The 22,041-nt window shown below is 44.5% G+C and overlaps 1 protein-coding gene across 1 annotated transcript in view; it reads left to right on the top strand.

The window, feature by feature from the left end:
• The window catches only part of otud4 (OTU deubiquitinase 4), a 100,775-nt gene that overhangs the window by 4,592 nt on the left and 74,142 nt on the right, over positions 1–22,041 (top strand). The window contains exon 2 of the mRNA XM_060832916.1: positions 21,905–21,988. Coding sequence (XP_060688899.1) covers positions 21,905–21,988 — 84 coding nt within the window. The remainder of the gene's footprint in view (positions 1–21,904; positions 21,989–22,041) is intronic.

Raw genomic sequence — 22,041 nt, 5'->3', positions numbered from 1 at the left:
ACCTTCATAAAATGTATCTAATGGTGGCTTAGACTTTGATGTCTCCGCTATATAACATGAAATATTCCACAATATTCTGAAATTACTGTGTTATTTACTTTTTATGAGCTATATCGTTTTTTTTCAAAAGTATCTTAAAACTGAGTTTGAGCATATCAATATTTGGAAAAACGTTCATGTGGTCTTTGCCGTAAGTCATATTTGTTTTGCAAAGAAATAACTACATATAGACTTATGATATAATAACCTCAGGATGTCTCAGAGCTCATTACAACTGATGAGTTACTTTTGAAGTGTAGTCACTTGGAATATAGAAAATCTGCAATAAATGTGTGCAGAACATCTGCAAATTTAATGAGCAGTTTGTCAGTTTTAGTGATATTGATTGAGGGATAAGTATTATAGTGTTATGGAATCTCTTCATCTACTTGAGATGGTCGTTGGAGCCTGTATTCAATATCTTGCTTGAATGGTTTGGCAGTGTAGCGTGCTGTAATCCATGAATCCAGATGGTAAAGGATAGAGTTGGAGCAAATCTTCTAAATGTTATAAGCACTTATTTACAGAGAGATACTTTGCAAACATGCATTTCCTGATCCAACAACTTCAGCGTGTATGATTTAATCGGTGCATGAGAAACTGAAACCACACTTAATGGCATCTGTCTGTGTACAATTAAATACATATATATAGTTGCCGATACATATTTTAGTTCTTTCAGGAGATACTGTTTGTTTTATTATTTGCAGTTCCTTCTGGGATCACTTCCATTAACTTTTCATCTCACTAAGTTTAATAGCTACCTTGTCGATCCCATGCTTTTCTCATCCAAATGCTGTTAATTGCTGGCCATGTTTATTTGTTTATTTAATTTTTTATGCATTCACACAACATGAGTAATCATTGCCCATCCCATATATTCTTGAGGAAGTGGTGGTGAGCTGCCTTCTTAAACCACTGCAGTCTATTGATGTTAGTGGTGTTGGGGAGGAACTTCCATAATAGTGAAGGACAGATGATATTGTTCTGTGTGTGTGTGTGTGTGTGTGTGTGTGTGTGTGTGTGTCCCCTCATGGTGGTAGATGTTGTGGTATTGTTAAACTGCTTCTGTATGCATTGCAGCCACTTTGGTGCTGGATGAAGTGAATGTTGGAGATGTTGGATAGGGTGCAACTCGAGCATGATGCAAAGCCCAGTGTTGGTAGAGCTGTCTTCATCCAGGCAAGTGGAGAGTACTCCATCACAATACTGACTTGTGCCTTATAGGTGATTGGACAGACTTTGAGCAGCTGGGTGATATTTGACCTGATAGAGAATTCTTAGTTTCCGATTTCCCCTTTGTAACCAGAGGCTTTTTATGGCTTGTCCAGTTCAGAGTCAATGGTAACCTTCAGGATGTTGATATGGGCAATTCAATGATGGTAATACCATTGACTGTCAAGTGTTGGTTAAATTCGATTTTTCAGGTTCTCTTGTGTTCATGATGGAGTTATGCCCATGTCCTCTGTTGGTTCCCTGACTTGTTATGGTTCCAGATGAATTTCTTGAATTTAAAATTGAAATTCAAGAATAAAATCTTGAAATTACTTTGCATTTTTAAGCTTCTGTGTGAGGGGAATGAACTGGCTCCCTTCCTATATTCACCTGACCCTTTGGTTGGTCACGAAAGGTTTATTTCAAAATGGGTCCCTTCCTTTATGGATGCCTTTGTCCCAAACGCAAATGACCTTGTTTTAAAATTAGTCAATTCAGCCAAGTCTTCTTGAGTTAACAAAGAGTGTGTACCTGTACATTTGTTTTAAAACAAATAATGGATCTGTCCCTGAAGAGTGAATAGTTGAATATTGTGACTGTTGCATTGGAGCCAATTGATAGTGTTGACATTGGTAGTTGAACAGTTGGTTTCACAATCTGCGATCGTTGAAATTTTGTAGTTTTGATTGCTTTTGATAGCGAATTGAATTCCAGCATTCAAGAAGACCACCTTTAATCTAGCCCCAAGAAAAATCATGCAGCATTCCTTGGTGAGTACTGCCTGGTGGCTCTGACCTGCATAATTATGAAATGCTTTGAGAGGTTAGTCATAGCTCACACCAATTCCAGCTTACTCAATTGCCTTGATCCTTGGCAATTTGCCAACAGGTGCAACAGGCCCTTGGCAGACTCTCTCTCCCTGGCCCGACATTCATCCCTGGAACATTTGGATAACAAGGTTACCTATGTCAGGCTCCTACTTATTGCCTGCAGTCTGCCTTCAACACCATGATTTCAAACAAACTCATCTCCAAACTCTGAGATCTAGGTTCTGGCTCCCCCCTCTGTAACTAAATCCTCAACTTCCTGACTCATAGACCGCAATCAGTCAGAATAAACAACAACTCCTCCTCCATGATAATCCTTATTGGTGCCCTGCATGACTGCATACTCAGCCCCTTACTGTACACCTTATACACTCATGACTGTGTGGCCAAATTCCACCCCAACTCCGTTTACAAGTTTTCTAACTGCATCGCCATTGTAGGTTGGATCTCAAACAATGATGCAACAGAATACAGGAAAGAGATTGAGTACTTAGCAGCATGGTGCAAAGACAAAATCTTTCCATCAGCAAAACGAAGGAGCTGGTCATTCCATTCAGGAAATGGAGTGGAAGGCATGCCCACTCTGCATCAATGTTGCTGAGGTGGAGATGGTCCAGAGTGCCAAGTCTTTGGGCATGATGATCACCAAGTATCTGTCCTGGTCCACCAGTGTAGACAAGAAAGTTCAACAATGCCTCTACTTCCTCAGGACGCTAAGGAAATTTGGCTTGTACACAAAAACTATTACTAGCTTTTTTATAGATGCACCATAGAAAACACCCTATCTGGATGCATCTCCGTGTCGTACGGCAACTGCCCTTCCCAAGACCACAAGGAACTACAGGGAGTTGTGAACACAGCCTAGTTCATCATATAAACTAGCTTTCCATCTGTTGACTCTATACCTCCCACTGCCTTGGGAAAACAATTGACATAACCAAAGACCTCTCCCACCCTAGTTATACTCTTTTCTTTTCCCCCAGCCTCTCCAATTGGCAGAAGATATAAAAGTTTGAAAGCACTTAGGAAACTGTTCTTAAATCTGTTCCTCCTGGCTGTAAACAGTCTTTTGAATGGATAGATGTCTCCAAAGTTTAGATTCCCTACTGTATGGAAACAGGCCCTTCGGCCCAACAAGTCCACACAAACCCTCCGAAGCATAACCCACCCAGACTCGTTCCCCTACCCTATATTTACCCCTGACTAATGCACTTGACGCGATGGCAATTTAGCAAAGCCAATTCACCTGACCTGCACATCTTTGGACTATGGGAGGAAACCGGAGCACCCGGAGGAAACTTCTGCAGACATGGGGAGAATGTGCAAACTCCACACAGACAGTCATCTGAGGTGGGAATCGAACCTGGGTCCCTGGCGCTGTGAGGCAGCAGTGCTAACCACTGTGCCACCGGTGTTGATCTTGATTGTCTCTCTGCAGTTGCAACACTGTTTTTGCACTCAGTTCTGCTACCTGATGCACTTTGTATGGTACGGTTTGCCCAAAGAATGCACAAAACATCACTTTTCTCGGTATGTGTGACAACAATCAATCAAATCAAATCAAATCACCATTCAGGGTGAGGGAGAGAGTCCTTGTGTCCTGTTTTCTTTTTGAGTTCTGCCGAACTCCGAATGAGAGGGACTTCATTTACATGTAATAAAGGTGACTGAGGAGCAGTTCGGAGCATTCTAATGCTCATGCTGCGCAACGTGCTCATGAACTGGTTATGTGAAAACCAAGATGGTACGCAGTAGAATATTCAATCTGACTAGATTCTTCCAGGAGAGTTGATCTTGTACTTCTACGTTCTTCAAAGGGAAAACACAAAATGTGTGAGCAGTTTTTAAAAGATTAAATCATGGGATGACCCGCATTTATTGCACATCTCGAATTGCCCAGAGGGCAATTAAGAGTCATTCAGACTGATGTAAGTCTGGAGTCATATGTCGATGAATTGCTTCAATTCAGCCTGGATGCAGCACCGATGCAATCATTGATGTAATGGCGGAAGATTTAGGGAAGAGTACTTGTGTACATGCTGAAGAGGGACTGTTTGACATAGCCAACAAAGAGGCAGATGTAGCTAGGATCCATGCCACCCACTGGATTTGGAGGAAATGGGAGGAGTTGAAGGAAAAGACATTGAGGATGAGGACTAATTTGGCAAAGTGGAGGAGTGTATTGGTGGAGGGGGACTGGATGGGTCTGTTGGAGAGGAAGCAACTGAAGGCAGTCATTGTGTGGAATGGACGTGTATAAGGACTGCACATCCATATTGAAGATTAAGTGCTGGGGTCCAGGGAGCTGAACATTTGCAAAGAGGTGGAGGGCATGGTCAGTGTCCCAGATGTAGATGGGAAGTGCCTGGACCAAGAGTGGAGTCGAGTGAGGAATAAATGAGTGCAGTGGGGCAGGACCATGCCGAGACGATGGGTTGGCCAGAATAGTTGGGCCTGTGGATCTTGGGAGTAGGTAGAACTGGGCAGTGCAGGGCTGGCGCACTCTGAGGCTGGAGGCGGTGGAGGGGAGGTCACTGGAGGTGATGCGGTCATGGACCACGTGGGCGATGGTGGCCGGACGGGTCATGGCGATGTCATGGTCAAGGGGGAAGTAGGACATGGTGTCGGAGAGCTGATATTCAGCCTCTGTGACATAAAGGTCCGTCCTCCAGACTACCACCGCCCTGCCATTGTCAGCGGGTTTGATGGTGAAACAGTGATTGGTGCGAGGGGCTGCATATTCGGAGGGGGTGAGGTTGGGGTGAGTGAGTGGGGTGGAGAAATTGAGGCAGCCGATATCAACTTGACAGTCAGCAATAAAGACGACTAGGGCAGCTAAGAGGCTGGGATGGGGTGTCCAAGTGGGAACTAAGGTTGGTGGAGGGAGAACAAGGGAGTTTGAGAGTCTTTGTCAAAAGAAAGTGGTGCAGAGGTGACGGGAGAAGAGCTCCACGTTGTGGCGGGTACAGACCTCATTGAGGTGGGGGCAGAGGGCACGAACGTGAGCCCTTTACTGAGGACAGACCGTTCGGCCTCAGAGTTCGAGGTCGGGGGTATGGTGAATATGAGGCAAGGCTTGGGTGGGGTTTTGGGTTTTGGGCGGAGGCAACTCGCAGAATCCCAGCATCACTCCAGGGTCCTGCTGCCGACCTACAGCACTCCTTTCCCTCATCGTTTGTCCAAGCCCATGTATGGGAAGCCTTCAAAAATGAGGTAACGAGAGTCCAGAGAGAGTATGTTCCTGTTAGGGTGAAAGGCGAGGCTGGTGGGTGTAGGGAATGCTGATGACTAGAGAAATTGAGGGTTTGGTTTTGAGAAAAAAGGAAACATATGTCAGGTATAGACAGGAGAGATCGAGTGAATCCTTAGAAGAATGAAGGGCAGTAGGAGCATAAATTAGAAGGAAATCAGGAGGGCAAAAAGGGGACTTAAGATAGATTTGGCAAATAGCGTTAAGGAGAATCCAAAGGGATTTTGTAAATACATTAAGGTCAAAAGGGTAACTAGGGAGAGAATAGCGCCCCTCAAAGATCAGCAAGGCAGTCTGTGTGCAACCACAAGAGATGGGGGAGATATAAATAAGTATTTTGCATCAGTGTTTACTATGGAGAAGGATATGGAAGATATAGAATGTGGGAAATTAGATGGTAACATCATGAAAAATGTCCATATTACAGAGGAGGAGCTGCTGAATGTGCACAAAAGTGGATAAATCCCCAGAACCTGATCAAGTATACCCTAGAACTCTGTGAGAAGCGAGAGAAGTGATTGCTGGGCCTCTTGCTGAGATATTTGTGTCATTTGATGGCCACAGGTGAGGTGCCGGAAGACTGGAGGTTGGCTATCGTGGTGCCACTGTTTAAGAAAGGATCTTAAAGACAAGCCAGGGAACTATCGACCGGTGAGCCTAATGTCGGTGGTGGGCAAGTTGTCGGAAGGAATCCTGAGGGACAGAATTTGCATTATTTGGAAAGACAAGGACTGATTAGGGATAATTAGCATGGCTTTGTGCTTGGGAAATCGTGTCTCCTGAACTTGATTACTTCTTAAAAAAATTCAATGAAGAGGGAGACTCGGCAAGATGACGGCGATTCTGTAGAACTGCTGTGGACAGCTCTGCCTAACAGCCAAGGTATACAGGTGTTTTTTGCCATCCCTGGCCAACTTATGTGGTGGAATTATTAGTTTAAAACCTTACAGAACACATATTTGTTAATATTTGGCAGTGGGAAGGATGCCAAAGGGAAAAGGAGCGAGCAAACACCAGCGGGGAGGACACACCTCTGCAGCACCTACCACACCAGAGACTGCAGCAGCAGCAGCCTCTCCTGAACCCCTTGGGGACCTGACAGACTCATAGGAATTGGCTGCAGCGATGGAGAGATTTACCTTGAAAGTTGGAGTTGCGATTGAGGAAATCTGTGGGGAGATTTGTGCCCAGGTCCAACCTATCACATCTATGCTGCAGAAGCATGAGCAGAAGATCCAGGGCCTCGGGGAGAGGCTGGAGGAGGTGGAGGGTCGAACTAAGGCCTCAGAGGCTGCGATGGAGTCCTCATCCAGTCGGTTCCAGTTGCTGGAGCGAGAGGTGCGGGCCTTGTGAGACCATATCGACGACCTTGAAAATAGAGGGTCCCTGGAGGTGGGGAAGGTGAGCAGCCAGTCAGCTTCTTTGAAAGCTGGCTGCCGAAGTTTTTGGGCCTTCACATAGAGTCCAGCAGGCTGCAGATTGAAAGGACTTATCGGGTTACAGTGCACAGGTCAGGGCCAGTGCAGTGCCCCCCCGCTCGGCCCTAGTGCACTTCTATTCATAGAAGGACAAGTAAAAAGTGATAGAAGCTTCCAGATCCCTGGGAAATGATGTGCAGGCACTACTGTACAAGGGGTAAAAAATCCTGTTTTTCCAGGATTTCTCGGCAGCTTTAATTTGAAAGAGGAAGTCCTTCGCTGAAGTTAAAAAGAGGCTGAGGACCCTGGGCATCCAGTACACCATGAGATACCCCACAGTGCTCCATTTCAGCCACGGGGACTTGGGTTATACATTTGACTCAGCAGATAAAGCCACACACTTTGTGGACTCTTTAAAATAGACGGATTGGCCTGAAGAATACAGTTAATGTTTGTTCTCTTTTCTATCTTTCCCCATGTTTTCCTTTTTTTAAATTCCTTTCTTTCTCCCTAATTTTCTTTTTTGGAAAGGGGGGAAAGACTTTGGAATAAGTTGTTTCTATTTTTTTTAATGATTGGTTTTTCTGATGGGAAATTTTGTGAATGTTCTTTGTTGTCTTTCCCCTTTTTTTTGTTTGTTTTGCTTTTCTTTTAGTCACAATTAGGGGTGATGTGAAGCCAGGGAGGGGTGGAGTGCTCATCCTGACTTGTTCTTTTTTCTGTTGATTTAGGAATCAAATCCTTGTTTTTTTTTTCTGGCCTAAGGTTGGGGCACAGTCCGGGTTTGGAGGAGATGGGTAGGGTGAGTGCCCCCTATGGGCAGGGGGAAGAGTCTTCCATCCAAGGATTAATAGTTGGTTTTCTTTATAGTTTTTTGGTAGTAATAGTTGTTTATAGCTATAATAGAGTAGTTTTCGCAGAAATAGTTTTTCGAATCTATTAGCCTTTATTTACTGATGCTTGGCACTTTGTAAGCAGGGTTCTCCTTCCCAGGGGTGCAAGGGTGTCTGAAAGGGGATATGGCTAAGTGTCTTATTAAATGGTGCACCTGGAATATTAAGGGAAGTCATCGCCTGTTAAAAGTAAAAAAAAAATGCTCTCTAGCCTTAAGAGGGAAAGAGTTGATATTGCTTTGTTGCAGGAAGCCCATCTTGATGATGGGGAACACCTGAAATTACAACAGGGGGTGTATGACTGGGTATTCTTTTCATTCTTTACTACTAAAAGTAGGGGAGTGGCGGTACTTATTCAGAAAAATCTTCCGTTCACATTATTAGAGCAGGTGAAAGGTGAGCAGGGACGGTTTGTGATACTTAAAGCCCCGATACATGGGGAGGAATATGGCATTTTAAACGTCGACTGTCCTCCGGCGCATCCTCTCAAATTTTTGATTAGTGCTTTCTCTAAGTTGAGTGCTTTTGGAACATGGCACGTTATTAAAGGGGGAGATTTTAATTGTCTTTTGGATCTGACAGAGGGCACGTTGCCTTGTGGGCCCCCAACTATTTCTTCGCAGGCCAAGCAGGTGGTTGTCTTATGAGAGGAGTCGGGGTTGGTGGATATTTGGAGATGTCTTCACCCTACCTTCACCTTTTTTTTCAAACCCACATAAATGTCACACAAGGATTGACTTCTTTCTGGCTCCCTCGGCCCAACTGGATTCGATTATGGGTTGTAAAATTGGGAATATAGCTATCTCTGATCACCCGGCAGTATATTTAGAGGTGAAGGCCAAGAGTGAGGGGCTAGGTTTGTGGCATTGGCGTTTGGACTCTTTTTCTCCTCAGGGATTCCAAATTTGTGGAATACGTTTTGAATGAATTTCAGGAATTCTTGACTATCAACTCAGGCGCGGCTAGTAGTCTGTCTATGCTATGGGAGACTGCTAAGGCCTTTGCTAGGGTGTTAGCTATATCTTATTCGACTAGCCGGAAATGACAGAAGGAGGAAGAGCAGCATCTACTTGAGACGCGGTTGAAAGCCGCAGAGGCGGCACATTTTGAGCAGCCTTCGGTGACTAAGCTACGGTGGATAATGGCCCTCCGGGCTGCCTTGAATTCAATACTGACGCAACATGTGAAGAAAGAACTTGCTTTTGCTAGACAAAGGCTGTTTGAATATGGGGATAGGCTGGGGAAGTATTTAGCATTCCTGACTAGGAAAAAGCGTGCTCCCCAATCCATTACTGCAATCAGAGACAGTGCCGGGGTCCTTACATATGATGCTAAAAAGATTAATGAGGCTTGTCGGAGCTTTTACTCTGAATTGTATTGGTCTGAAGGCTGTTAGGACAGGAGGGCTAAAATGGAGACCGTTTTTAAGAACCTGGACCCTTTAGGGGTAACCTTGGAACAGGCCTCGCTCCTTAATGCCCCCTTGACGGTTCAGGAAATACATGAGGCAGCTAGGCAACTTCAGAGTGGGAAAGCGCCTGGCCCTGATGGTCTCCTGGGTGAGCATTATAGGGATTCTGTCAAGGCCAGTGTTGGAGATGTACAATCACTCATATTTGCATGAATGCCTACCACCATCTTTGAGAGAAGCTAATATTTCCTTAATTCTTAAGGTGGGGAAGGTTCCTGAGGATTGTGCCTCATACAGGCCCATCTCTATTAAATTCAGATTTCAAGATTCTGTCCAAGATCCTGGCACTGAGATTGGAAAGGGTGTTGCCCTGTATTATTAAAGAGGACCAGACCATCTTTATAAGGGGCTGTAGGTCCTCTAATAATATTAGAAGGTTGCTGAATATGGTCCAAGTTTGTCAGCAACGATCGATTCAGAGGTTGATGATTTTCTTAGATACAGAGAAAGCATTTGACCGGGTGGAATTACCTCTTTTTATGTCTTAGAACAGTTTGGGTTGGGTGGAGTCTTTGCTAGGTAGGTGGAGGTTTTATATCTCCAACCTCTGGCCGCGGTCATCGCCAACTGGGTGAAGTCTGGAATTTTAGGATTGGAAGGGGTAGTTGGCAAGGCTGCCCCCTCTCACCGTTGTTGTTTATGTCGGTGATAGAGCCACTGGCAGAAGCCATTCGTCAGCAACATAACCGCTCCGGAAGTGGGATCGAGGGCACACAAGATTACACTGTATGCGGATGATGTCCTTCTGTTTTTATCAAACCCGATGACCTCTGTACCCAATTTGATGCAATGTATTAATTCATTTGGGGCTATTTCAGGATATAACATTAACTTTGCAAAATCAGAAACGATGCCTTTGGGGATCCTCAAGGATGTGCCAGAAGTTGAAGGTGGCCCTAAGTTTCCTTTTAAGTGATCACGGGCAGGGTTCCATTTTTATTGCCCCCAAGTTTGATCTGTTATTTCGGACTAACTTTGCTCACTTGCTCGACAATATTAGGCGAGATCTCCAGAGATGGGAGGCTCTTCCAATTTCATGGCTGGGCCAAATATCTCTCATTAAGATGAATATTCTTCTTCGTTGGTGATGACCGCGGCCAGAGGATGGCGATATAAAGCCTCCACTCAACCCAAACAGTTCTAGGACATAAAAAAGATACGGCCGTTCCACCCAGTCTCTGCATCTAAGGAAATCACCAACCCCTGAACCGATCGTTGCTGACAAACTTGGACCATATTCAGCAACCTTCTTATCCCATGAGTATGCTCCCTAGAATGTTTCCTAGGTCAAAGCTACGTAAGATTATGGAATGGTTTGGTTCCTTTGGCATCGTGGGCGGCCCCTCATCAAGCTTACTAAAGTGCAATTGCTACGTGGAGGGGGGAGGAGTTGATTTCCCAGACATCAGGAGGTAGTATTGAGTCCCCTGCTCTCCTTTGTCTGTGATTGAGGGTAGGTAGTGATCCAAACTCAATATGGCTGGATATTGAGGCCTCCCAGGTCAAGTGCCCTCATTATTAACCTGTTGTTCATAGATAAGATGAGGACATTTATGGACCGCTGCTGGAACTCCATTGTCATTCGTCCGGTCAAGGTATGGAAGGCGATGCATCAGATTGAGGGTTGCTTATCCAAGACTTCGCCACTTACACCTATAGATGCCATGCCAGGGTTCCAACCAAGGATGATGGACTCGGGGTTCAAACAATGGGCAGCGAGAAGAGTTTCTAGTTTCGGAGACTTGTTTGAGGGAGAGGTTATGATGTCTTTTGAGCAACTGAGCCGCAAATGCAGGTAGTCTAGTAGAGATCTTTTCCGTTTTTTTTAGGTTAGGGATTTCATCCAGAAGAAGATTATGCTTTTCATTAAGCCCGAGACGGAGAGGCTGTTGCTACGTCCCACTATCGCTTGCTGGGTGGCAGGGCCTGGCAGGATATTAACCAGTTATGAGAAGTCTGGGAGCAAGAGCTAGGAGTGGAGATCTCTTCTGAAACATGGGAAAACATATATGGGAGAATGCTCGAAAGATCTCAATCTGTAAAAGGACATGCTTTATGCAGTTAAAAGTCCTACACAGGACTCATCTGGCACCAGACTGTCTGGCAAAGTGTAGGTACTCTTACCCATTGCTTCTGGATGTCACATAGGCTCTATGTTTATTGGAGAGCTGTGGTGGGAGAGATTTGGAGGGTATTGAGGACTGAATTCAGAGTAGACCCAATATCTCTCCTCTTAGGTCTACCGAATTTACCATCTTTAGTTGGGTATTTAGATTAGATTAGATTAGATTAGACTTACAGTGTGGAAACAGGCCCTTCGGCCCAACAAGTCCACACCGACCCGCCGAAGCGAAACCCACCCATACCCCTACATTACCCTTACCTAACACTACAGGCAATTTAGCATGGCCAATTCACCTGACCCGCACATCTTTGGACTGTGGGAGGAAACCGGAGCACCCGGAGGAAACCCACGCAGACACGGGGAGAACGTGCAAACTCCACACAGTCAGTCGCCTGAGTCGGGAATTGAACCCGGGTCTTCAGGCGCTGTGAGGCAGCAGTGCTAACCACTGTGCCACCGTGCCGCCCACGAAGGAATGGGAAGGAACTATTTAATATTCTTGCATACGGTGCATGGAAGAATATTCTGATGAACTGAGTCTCTGACAACCCGCTGGGCTTGCTGGGATGGCGGAAATTAATTATGGAGCACATTTCCTTGGACCTTTTTACAAACATGGTACAAACACGCCGAACACAACTAAATAAAGTTGAGTCGTCGAAGAACTATATATACAAACATGGTGCACTACACAACAGACCATTTTTATAAGACATGGCAGCCCTACTTGAGTTATTTGGAAATAGATTTGTCAGTTGTCTTAACTAGGGCGTTTGTTTAATCAGGATGGTTAGATTTTCAAGCCCTGGGCCCTGGAGAGGGTCTCCTGAGTTAATACGGTTATATATACAATGCTTCTGTTCCTTTGTTTGGGAGCTTTGCACTGAGCATTGCTGTTCTGTATTTTGTGGGTTCTTTTGTTTTGTTTTGCTTTTCTATTTTTTTGCTGTTGCTTTGCACAGTGTTAGGGTTTGTTTTGTATTAGAGGGTAGGTTCGTAGTTAGGAGACAGTAGTTGTTTTGTAATTTTCTTTTTATTATACTGATATTTGTTATTGATTTGTAGTTTTCAATAATTTTATATGTTTGTAAAGTTTTAAAAAAATTGCTAATAAATATATTTACACAAAAAACAGAAGTAACAAAGAGTATTGATAAGTAGAGTGGTGGACGTGATCTGTACATCCTTCAGCAAGGCGTTCGACAAGATTCCTCATGATAGACTGGTTAGCAAGGTTAGATCTCATGGAATACAGGGAGAGGAGCCATTTGGATACAGAACTAGCTCAAAGGTAGAAGATAAAGGGTGGTGGTGGAGGCCTGCCTGTCGTCCCGTTTCCCTGTCCCCATATCAGACGAAGCAAAACGCCCAGAGACACTGTTTGCTTCTATCTTCCTATATTCCGGGCCCTGGAGGGAGAGAGAACGATACCCATGTGCATGGGGGAAGGAGTTCTTGATCCTGTCTTGAACAACCGATTCTTAATGAATTATATAGCCATTTTACAGGGTGCAATATCCAAATAAGGCAACTTACATATTGATTGGGTGATGTTGCAAACAGCGAGTGTCAATAATAAAGATTAAGCCATCTGGCGTTATACAATGAATGTTCTTAATCTTGTTAATTGCTTTCACATAATGAATGCTTCTTCATCTTGTTAAATGGCTTTACATAATGAATGCTTTTTCACCCTGTTAAATCACTACCCTTGCCTCCAATATCTCATTGTTTATGCAAGTTCTTACCTGATCCACGTCATGCTAGCTGAGCCTTTGTCTCACACGACACAAAATTTAACCCTTTCCCTACCTGTTCATACCTTTATACACTTTCTCATGCCTTTCAGACTTGAGGCCTCTGACCAGTGGGGCGCCACAAGGATAGGTGCTGGGTCCACTACGTTTCGTTATTTATAGGTTACCTCCAAGTACAACAGGATCTTGATCAAATGGTCCGATCGGCTGAGGAGTGGCAGATGGAGTTTAATTTAGATAAGTGCGAGGTGCTGCATTTTGGAAAAGCAAATCAGAGCAGGACTTACAAACTTCATGCTAAGGTCCTGGAGAATGTTGCCGAAAAAAAAAAGAGTGCAGGTTCATGGTTCCTTGAAAGTGGAGTCGCAGGTAGATAGGATAGTGAAGAAGGTGTTTGGTATACTTTCTTTTATTGGTCAGGGTATTGAGTATAGGAGTTTGGAGATCATGTTGTGGCTGTACAGGACATTGGGTAGGGCACTTTTGGAATACTGTGTGCAGCTTTGATCTCCTTATCGGAAGGATGTTGTCGAACTTGAAAGGGTTCAGACAAGATTTACAAGCATGTTGCCAGGGTTGGAGGGTTTGAGCTATAGGGAGAGGCTGAATAGGCTGGGGCTGTTCTCCCTGGAGCATCGGAGGCTGAGAGGTGACCGCATGGAAGCTTATCCAATCGTGAGGGGCATGGATAGGATAAATAGACCAGGTCTTTTCTCTGGGGTGGAAGAGTCCAGAACTAGAGGGCATAGGTTTAGGGTGAAAGGGGAAATATTTAAAAGGGATGTAAGGGGCAGGTTTTGGCACGCAGATGGTGGTGTGTGTATGGAATGAGCTGTCAGAGGAAATGGTGGAGGCTGGTACAATTACAACATTTAAAAGGCATCTGGATGGGTATATGGATAAGAAGGGTTTAGAAGGATATGGACCAAGTGCTGGAAAATGGGATTAGGTTAGGTTAGGATATGTGGACGAATTGGACTGAAGGGTCTGTTTCTGTGCTGTGCATCTCTGTGACTCTATGACCCTACAGTTCCACCTCAACCCCCCTCCCCCCGCCCCCCCCGCCAACCCACTCCCTCATCCCATTCGTCAGACCACCCCTCCTTACTTTCCTTTCCCTCCTATAACTACTCTTCCTCTCCCTACCCCCCACATCCAACCCTCACCCATCACATGTTAGTGCCGCTCTCGCTATCTCTGTCACTGTCTCTCTCTCTCCCCTCCCACCCTCCCACCCACCCACCAACCATTAGCCTCCTGGAGACCACCCCCACAAAACCCCACCCTGAGCTACGCCTGCCTCTTTGTTGGCTACATTGAACAGTCCCTCTTCAGTACATATACAGGTAGTGCTCTCTAACTCTTCTGCTGTTAAACCGATGCCGAATCCTGCAGCCAGGCTGAACTGGAGCAGTTCATGAACTTCGCCAACAGCTTCCACCCTACCCTCGGATGCACTTGGTGTAGCTCAGATATCTCCCTCCCCTTTATTGACCTCTCCATTTTCATTTCTGGGGAGAGTTTATGGATTGACATCTACTTTGCATTTGCTCTGATGAGGAGACGTTCCACTCCCAAGCATCCCAAATGACTGACACACCCCTCACACCCCTCACACCCCTCACACCCCTCACACCCCTCACACCCCTCACACCCCTCACACCCCGCACACCACACCACCTCCCTCACCTCCAGCCAGAGCCCCAGACAGCCCTTCCAGGCGAAACAGAAGTTCGCTTGCCTCTCTTCCAACCTAGGCTCCGTATCCAGTGCACCCGATGTGGCCTTCTCTCCATTGGTGCAATCAAACATAAACTTAGAGAATGTTTCGCCAAGTATCTCTGGGCATATATAGGCCAGCCTGACCTCCCAGTCACCGCCCTCTTCAACATATCCATCCTCTGCCTCCTCTATTGCTGCAGTGAATCAGATCGCAAACTGGAAGAACAATACTTTTATCTTTCTGCTTGGGCAGCCAGAGGATTCAACATTGCGTTCTTCAATTTCAAATTACCTTCCAGCCCCCATCCTCCCTCCCATTCCATCAACTAACTTTTCCTTCCAGCTACCAAACAGATTCATCCCTCCCATCAACCAACTAGGTCATACCCACCAGTTGTGTTCACCTCACCATTCCGCTCCTCTCCTCTCCCAAAACTCTCCGTACCTATCTTTATCTGCATTTCTGCCTTCCCTCACCTCCATTCCTGGACAACCCAAATCATCAACTTCTCCACCTCCTGATGCTGCCTGGCTTGCTGTGTTCTTTCAGCCTCCTGTTTGTCTACCTTTAGATTCCAGCATCTGCAGTTTTATGTATCTCTAACTGCTTGCTTACTGTCATTCCTGCCAATCCATTTGCTCCGTTCTCTGTAACTAAGTCAATACTCATTTCATTGTAATTCCGTTTATTTAAGTGAAACACAGCTATTTTCAACCCAAGAACTGAATTAAATTCTGTTCTGCCTCTGGGACTCTTGCTCCTGGCCCCACGGAACTGCATCTATTCTCCTGATTATGCTGTTGCTGATTACAGCTACATTTCTCTTTCTGTTTCTCTCTGCATCATGATGCTGTGATCGGTTTGCTCATCCTCTCTGGAGCCCCCGCTCTCACCTACAAAAAGAACAAGAATCTCAGCCCTATTCGTTAAACTCAAGGGCTTGAGCTCCTGGAGCCTTCTTCCTGCCTCGCTTCTAGTCAAACCCTCCTGTCCCTGGTCACTGACCAGATTGGAGATCGTTACTCTGAGGGATGTGGCTGCCTCCTGAAACAGTGTCGGGTAACTCTCCACCCTGATGTGTCAGTGTTCGAAGCTCAGGCTCCCACTCATCATCTTTGAGCTGGATTTTCTCAAAGCAACATTTGTTGCGGATGTGGTCACTATGAATTGCAGTGAGGTCAACCAGCTCCCATGTCCTGCAAGTACAACACGCAGCCTCCCCCTGCATGTGTTTTCTTTACTTCATTCTTAATTTGTTGCTTTAAAATTTCCAACTGGTTGTTTAGTTTTTAATATGTATCTCCTATTTACCTTTTAATCTGAAAGTAACCTCTAATAGTCAGATTAGCAGTTAGAGCTAGTGCTGGTATAATGCATGTTTCTTCAACACCAATTGGTATTAACGTAGTTGAAGAATTTAGACTGTTGTTTATAGAATGCAAACTTCCCTTACCTATCCTGGCTATAACGTGACTCCAGCCCATTAAATTAGATTGCGCAGCTATTGCACAATTTTCTTATAATGCGAGATCGCATGAGAACAGAACTATCGCATTTTATCAGAACCGACTGTATTACCAATAATCGAACTAATGGCTTTCCTATGATGTTATCTTTGCTTTGTGCTGAGTCCCCAGTCCTGTGTTTCAATTTATCCTATTAAAAAGACCTTACAAAGTATGAACAGATACTTTGAATTCCCAAGTTTTAAATACTTTCGTCCTTCTGATATTTTTATATGCTCCACTATTAGTGCCTGTATTTTCAACTGCAAATGATTTAAATCCTGGAGTTCCCGCCTACACTTCTCCACCTCTCTGCCTTACTCCTTCAAACTTGCCGCTTTGACAAGCTTTTGATCATCTACTTTAATCTCACTATATAGCTCCATGTTAAAAAAACTTATTGACTATCACTTCTCTAGAGTGCCTTATTGTCTTTAGTTGGTATATATGTGCAAGTTGTTTTCCTACATTCCACAATGATTCAGTAGCATCTACCTGGCTCGAAATGTTGCTCGATTGTCTGACCTCTCTATTTTATTTTACATTTGGCTCTTCTCCGATAATAGACTCGACGGTCTTGCTGTTGTAGTGAAATATAATCTTTGACTTTCTGTGTAAGTGCTCCGAGCCATGAAGTTTTGAAAAGTTACTGTGGACACTTCGTTTTGTCTGTTGTAATTGTGCATTGTTTGTTTCGTATGTAATCTGGCCACTGTAGCCTCCTAATAGTTAAACTGGAATATTCTCAAAGCTTTTGGAGGACTGTGCATTGACTCACTGTGTGAAGTTGTTGACTTTCTAGGTATGGTATGTTATTGGCAGTGCCCATCATTTACCAGTACTTTTGTGAACTGTGTGAAAGAGCAGAGTGAATTGGGAAGCATGGGGACCCTGCTGTTGTAACAGTGTGCCAACTTTCCTGTCCTATTTGACCCTTCCTGATAAAGGGCTCCTGCTCGAAACGTAGATTTTCTTGCTCCTCGGATGCTGCCTGACCTGCTGCGCTTTTCCAGCACCACTGTAATCTTGACGCTGATCTCCAGCATCTATCGTCCTCACTTACTTTCACCTATTTGTGAGAGGGTCCAGGCGAGAGATTTTGGAAATATCACAGTAGGGAGGAACCGCTTAGATTAGATTACTTACAGTGTGGAAACAGGCCCTTCAGCCCAACAAGTCCACACCGACCCGCCAAAGCGCATCCCACCCAGACCCATTCCCCTACATTTACCCCTTCACCTAACACTATGGACAATTTAGCATGGCCAATTCACCTAACCTGCACATTTCTGGACTGAGAGGAAACCGGAGCACCCGGAGGAAACCCACGCAGGCACAGGGAGAATGTGCAAACTCCACACAGAGAGTCGCCTGAGGCAGGAATTGAACCTGGATCTCTGGCGCTGTGAGGCAGCAGTGCTAACCACTGTGTCACCCACTTTTCTTATCAACAGTTTTTAATTGAAAAATTCACTGCTCCGAGTGGGATAAGGTTAATTCCACTTGTCATTGCTTTTGGTACCTCTTTTTTAAAAAAAAGACATATTTTGGATTCTGTTTTGTTTATATTATGGTTAAGAGTAACAATTTCCAGTATGTAAAATGTGTGTGAAGGGAGTCTTTGTTTCTGTGTGTGCGTGTGAACCTGCATGTGTTCTTTCACTTTCATTCAAATTTGCATCTCAAAGATATAGATGGAATTGATGTTCTTCTGAATTAAGAATTCTCAGTGCCTCAGTGGTAGGTACATGTTTTATCAGGTGATCTCTGGGTTGTTCTCGGATTAGTTATTGGCTTCTTAACTTCATTAGTGTAATGGACAGTTGTGAAGGGAACATCGGACAGCGCTCTTCAACTGTTACCACAACCATTGGTTGGAATAATGTGGATGTCATGGAGGGGTCAAGCTCCGATCCTGCACTAATGCAACTTGAGGTCAAAGTAGCTGTATTGAAGTTCAGACCTAAGGAAGGCAGCTTGTAACTTTGGGCTGATATATGACCAGAGAGTTGCCCTCCTGGGAGTAAAATAAAAAGACTGGACTGAAAGTCACAGTTGCATCCCGGACATGCTATATCGGGAGTTCTCTGTTTTGAACTATCATCCTACAAATATTCAGTGTCATATTGTTGTGCTTTTAATTAATTGACCTCTTTCTGAGTTTCTGTTTGGTTAAGATGTGGTCAGTACAGCTACAACGAGAGCTGATTATTATTTTAGAAAAGGTGAAATTTATGGGTGGCACGGTAGCACAGTGGTTAGCACCGCTGCCTCACAGCGCCAGGGTTCAATTCGCGCCTCTGGCGACTCTGTGTGGAGTTTGCACATTCTCCCCGTGTTTGCGTGGGTTTCCTCCGGGTGCTCCGGTTTCCTCCTACCATCCAAAAATGTGCAGGTTAGGTGAATTTGCCATGTTAAAATTGCCCATAGTGTTGGGTGTAGGGGAATGGGTCTGGGTGGTTTGCGCTTTGGCAGGTCAGTGTGGACTTGTTGGGCCGAAGGGCCTGTTTCCGCACTGTAAGTAATCTTAAAAAAATACCTCCACTACACTAATATTGCTAAATGTAACTATCTAGGATGTGATAGTGGATGCGTCAGCAAATTTATTAGCATTTCTAAGATTGGGACTAGAGTTTTAAAGCTGTATAGCATGGAACAACTCTTCCATGCCAACCTGATATCAAAAATTAATCTAGTCCCATTTGCCAACATTTGACCCATATCCCTCTAAATGCTTCCTTTTCATATACCCATCCAGATGCCTCTTAAATGTTGTAATTGTACCACTTCTTTTGGCAGCTAATTCCATACACGCACCACCCTCTGAAAAGTTGCCCTCTTTATGTCCCTTATAAATCTTTTGCCTCTCACCTTAAACCTCTGCCCTCTAGTTCTGGATTCCCCTACCCTGGGGAACACTCCTTGGCTATTCACCCAGTCCATGCCCCTCATGATTTTATACACCTTACTGAAGTCAGTATAGATCATGTCCACTACTCCACCTTCATCAATCCTCTTTGTTACTTCTTCAAAAAAACTCAGTGTTGTTGGCAAGACATGATTTCCCGTGCTCAAAATCCTAATCAGCCCTGATAAAGGACTTATGCCTGAAATGTTGATTCTCCTACTCCTCGGATGCTGCCTGATCTGTGCTTTTCCAGCACCACACTCTTGACTCTGATCTCCAGCATCTGCATTTACTCCTTTCGATCACTTGTAAATCCTGTCTCTCAGGATCTCCTCTGACAACTTGCCCACCACTGATGTCAGGCTCACTGGCGTTCAGTTTCCTGACGAGTAGTAAGAGATTAGAGTCTCTTTATTGCATTTGGTAAAACGGGCTGTCTGTCGCTGGGCGTAGAATTGCTTAACTTACAGTGCATGCATGAATTCTGTTGATTTGAAACTTGAGTTCAAATAAAGTAAAATTTGACACTGAAAGCAGAAAATGCTGGAAATCACGGCAGCTCAGGCAGCATCCATGGAGAGAGAGTAAGATAATGTTTTCAAATCTTTTTCTGCCCTTGACTTTTTTTGTTTCCTTTCCTACCAGTTGAGAAAGCAATCAGTTGCTGTGATTTTTTTTAATATTCCAACCCTTGCTGGGCCCGGGTAGTTGGGGTGTAGAGGTGGTATTACCTCCTTCATGTATCCTGTTGCATTGCACTTGCACCATATCAGGACTGCTGACAATACTCGTTCCTTTTAGTCAAATTGTCCATGTCCATGCAGGAAGAATGACCACACTGAGAAATGCTAGTTTACGTTACAGTTCTCTCTTGGACAGGATTGGGAATGGTCAATATTCTGAGCATATTTGAAAGTGTTGTGGCCTGTCTTCAAACTTGCATCTCCATACTTAGATTTGTACGTAACTCTCAGTCCAGATTAGAGTGGTGCTGGAAAAGCAGGTCAGGCAGCATCCGAGGAGCAGAAAGATCTCCTCTACATTGGGGAAACTGGACGCCTTCTCGCAGAGTTCTTTAGGGAACATCTCCGGGACACCCGCACCAATCAACCCCACCGCCCTGTGGCCAAACATTTCAACTCCCCCTCCCAATCTGCCGAGGGCATGCAGATCCTGGGCCGTCTCCGCCGCCGCTCCCTCACCACCTGACGCCTGGAGGAAGAACACCTCATCTTCTGCCTAGGAACATTTCAACCCCAGGCCATCAATGTGGATTTCATTTCTCATTTCTCCTCTCCCCATTTTACTCCAGTTCCAACCTTCCAACTCAGCACCATCCTCATGATCTGCCCTGTCTGCCAATCTTCCTTTCCAACTATCCGCTCCACCCTCCTCGCTGACCTATCACCTTCATCCTCATCCCCATCCACCCATTGTACTCTTTGCTACCTTCTCCACCCTCCTCTCTGACTTATCACCTCCATTCCCATGCCCCATTCACCTATTGTACTCTTTGCTACCTTCTTCCCAACCCCACCCCCCTCCCATTTATCTCTCCACCCCGGAGGCTCCCTGCCTTCATTCCTGATGAAGGGCTTTTGCCTGAAACATCGACTTTCCTGCTCCTCGGATGCTGCCTGACCTGCTGTGCTTTTCCAGTACCACTCTAATCTAGACTCTGATTTCCAGCATCTGCAGTCCTCACTTTCGCCTACGTAATTCTCAGTGCAAGTACAGAAACCGATGTTCCTCTGCTTTGGTATGATGATGTTTTAAATGATTCTGTCTTGCTGAACAGTGTAAAAACAGTTCTGAATTTCTCTTGCAACCTACAGTTCCAGTTTTGGGGAAAAACAAAGTGGAATTTTTATGCGTTCCCACTCGCTGGCAATGAATAAATCTCGAAAAGCAGTGTTTGTTTTCCTCCAGGACTTGCTAACTTAAAATCCATTCTTTATAAATAGCATTTGAGGAAAAGTACCTCTGGAAATTTTGAAGCAGTAACAATGACCTGAATCTGTATGCTCACACCATTTCTTTCTCATTTTCCACAACTCCATCGATCAAAATTGAGATTGTCACTCCTGTCTTTCAGAGATGCTGAACTGAGACTCCATCTGCATTCTTGGATGGATGCAGAAGAAATCCCAGGAATACTATGAAGAACACCAGGGGAGTTCACCCTGGTCAGTGGCTATTGCTGAGTACATGAAAAGACAGATTATCTGATCATATCACATTAGTGTATGCAGAACCTTGTGTGTGAATTGGCTGCAGTGTCTCAGCTATTACAAAAAGTACAACACTTCATAAGCACTTCCTTGGCTATAGAGTACTTTGGCACAACTTGAGACATAGAAAGTAAGAGCAAATTATTGCAGATGCTGGAATCTGTATTGAAAACAACAAATGCTGGAGATCACAACAGGTCAGATAGCATCCGTGAAGAGAGAGAACCTAATGTTTTGAGTCTAGCTGATTCTTCATTAGAGCTGAAGTGATGAAGAGTCATCTAGAGTTGAAATATTAGCTTGCTGTCTCACCATGGATGCTGCCTTATCCCCTGTGATCTCCAGCATTTCTTTTCAGTTGAGACGTTGAAAGTCAGTTTATGAATCAGTGTTCTTTATTTGAACATTAACTTAACAAGGTAAGGATAGACTAAATGTTAGTGTCAGCAACTCAATTTATGTGAACAAAGCTGTAAGTAATTTGATTTCAAATAATCTTTTGAACAACATCACAGGAACTATCAATCTGTTATCTTTTACAGGTATTCCACACCCAATCGAAACATCTTGAAGTGAGGAGGGCCTGTGTTTCTTATCTGAGAAGGAACCGTGACAAGTTTGAAGCGGTGTGTTCTCTTTGAGGTTTAAAACTAAATTGAATTAATTTTTATATTTAGCT

Source organism: Hemiscyllium ocellatum, chromosome 1 (genome assembly GCF_020745735.1).
Source record: "Hemiscyllium ocellatum isolate sHemOce1 chromosome 1, sHemOce1.pat.X.cur, whole genome shotgun sequence".
Lineage (NCBI taxonomy): Eukaryota > Metazoa > Chordata > Chondrichthyes > Orectolobiformes > Hemiscylliidae > Hemiscyllium > Hemiscyllium ocellatum.
This window is presented reverse-complemented; position numbering and strand designations above follow the sequence as displayed.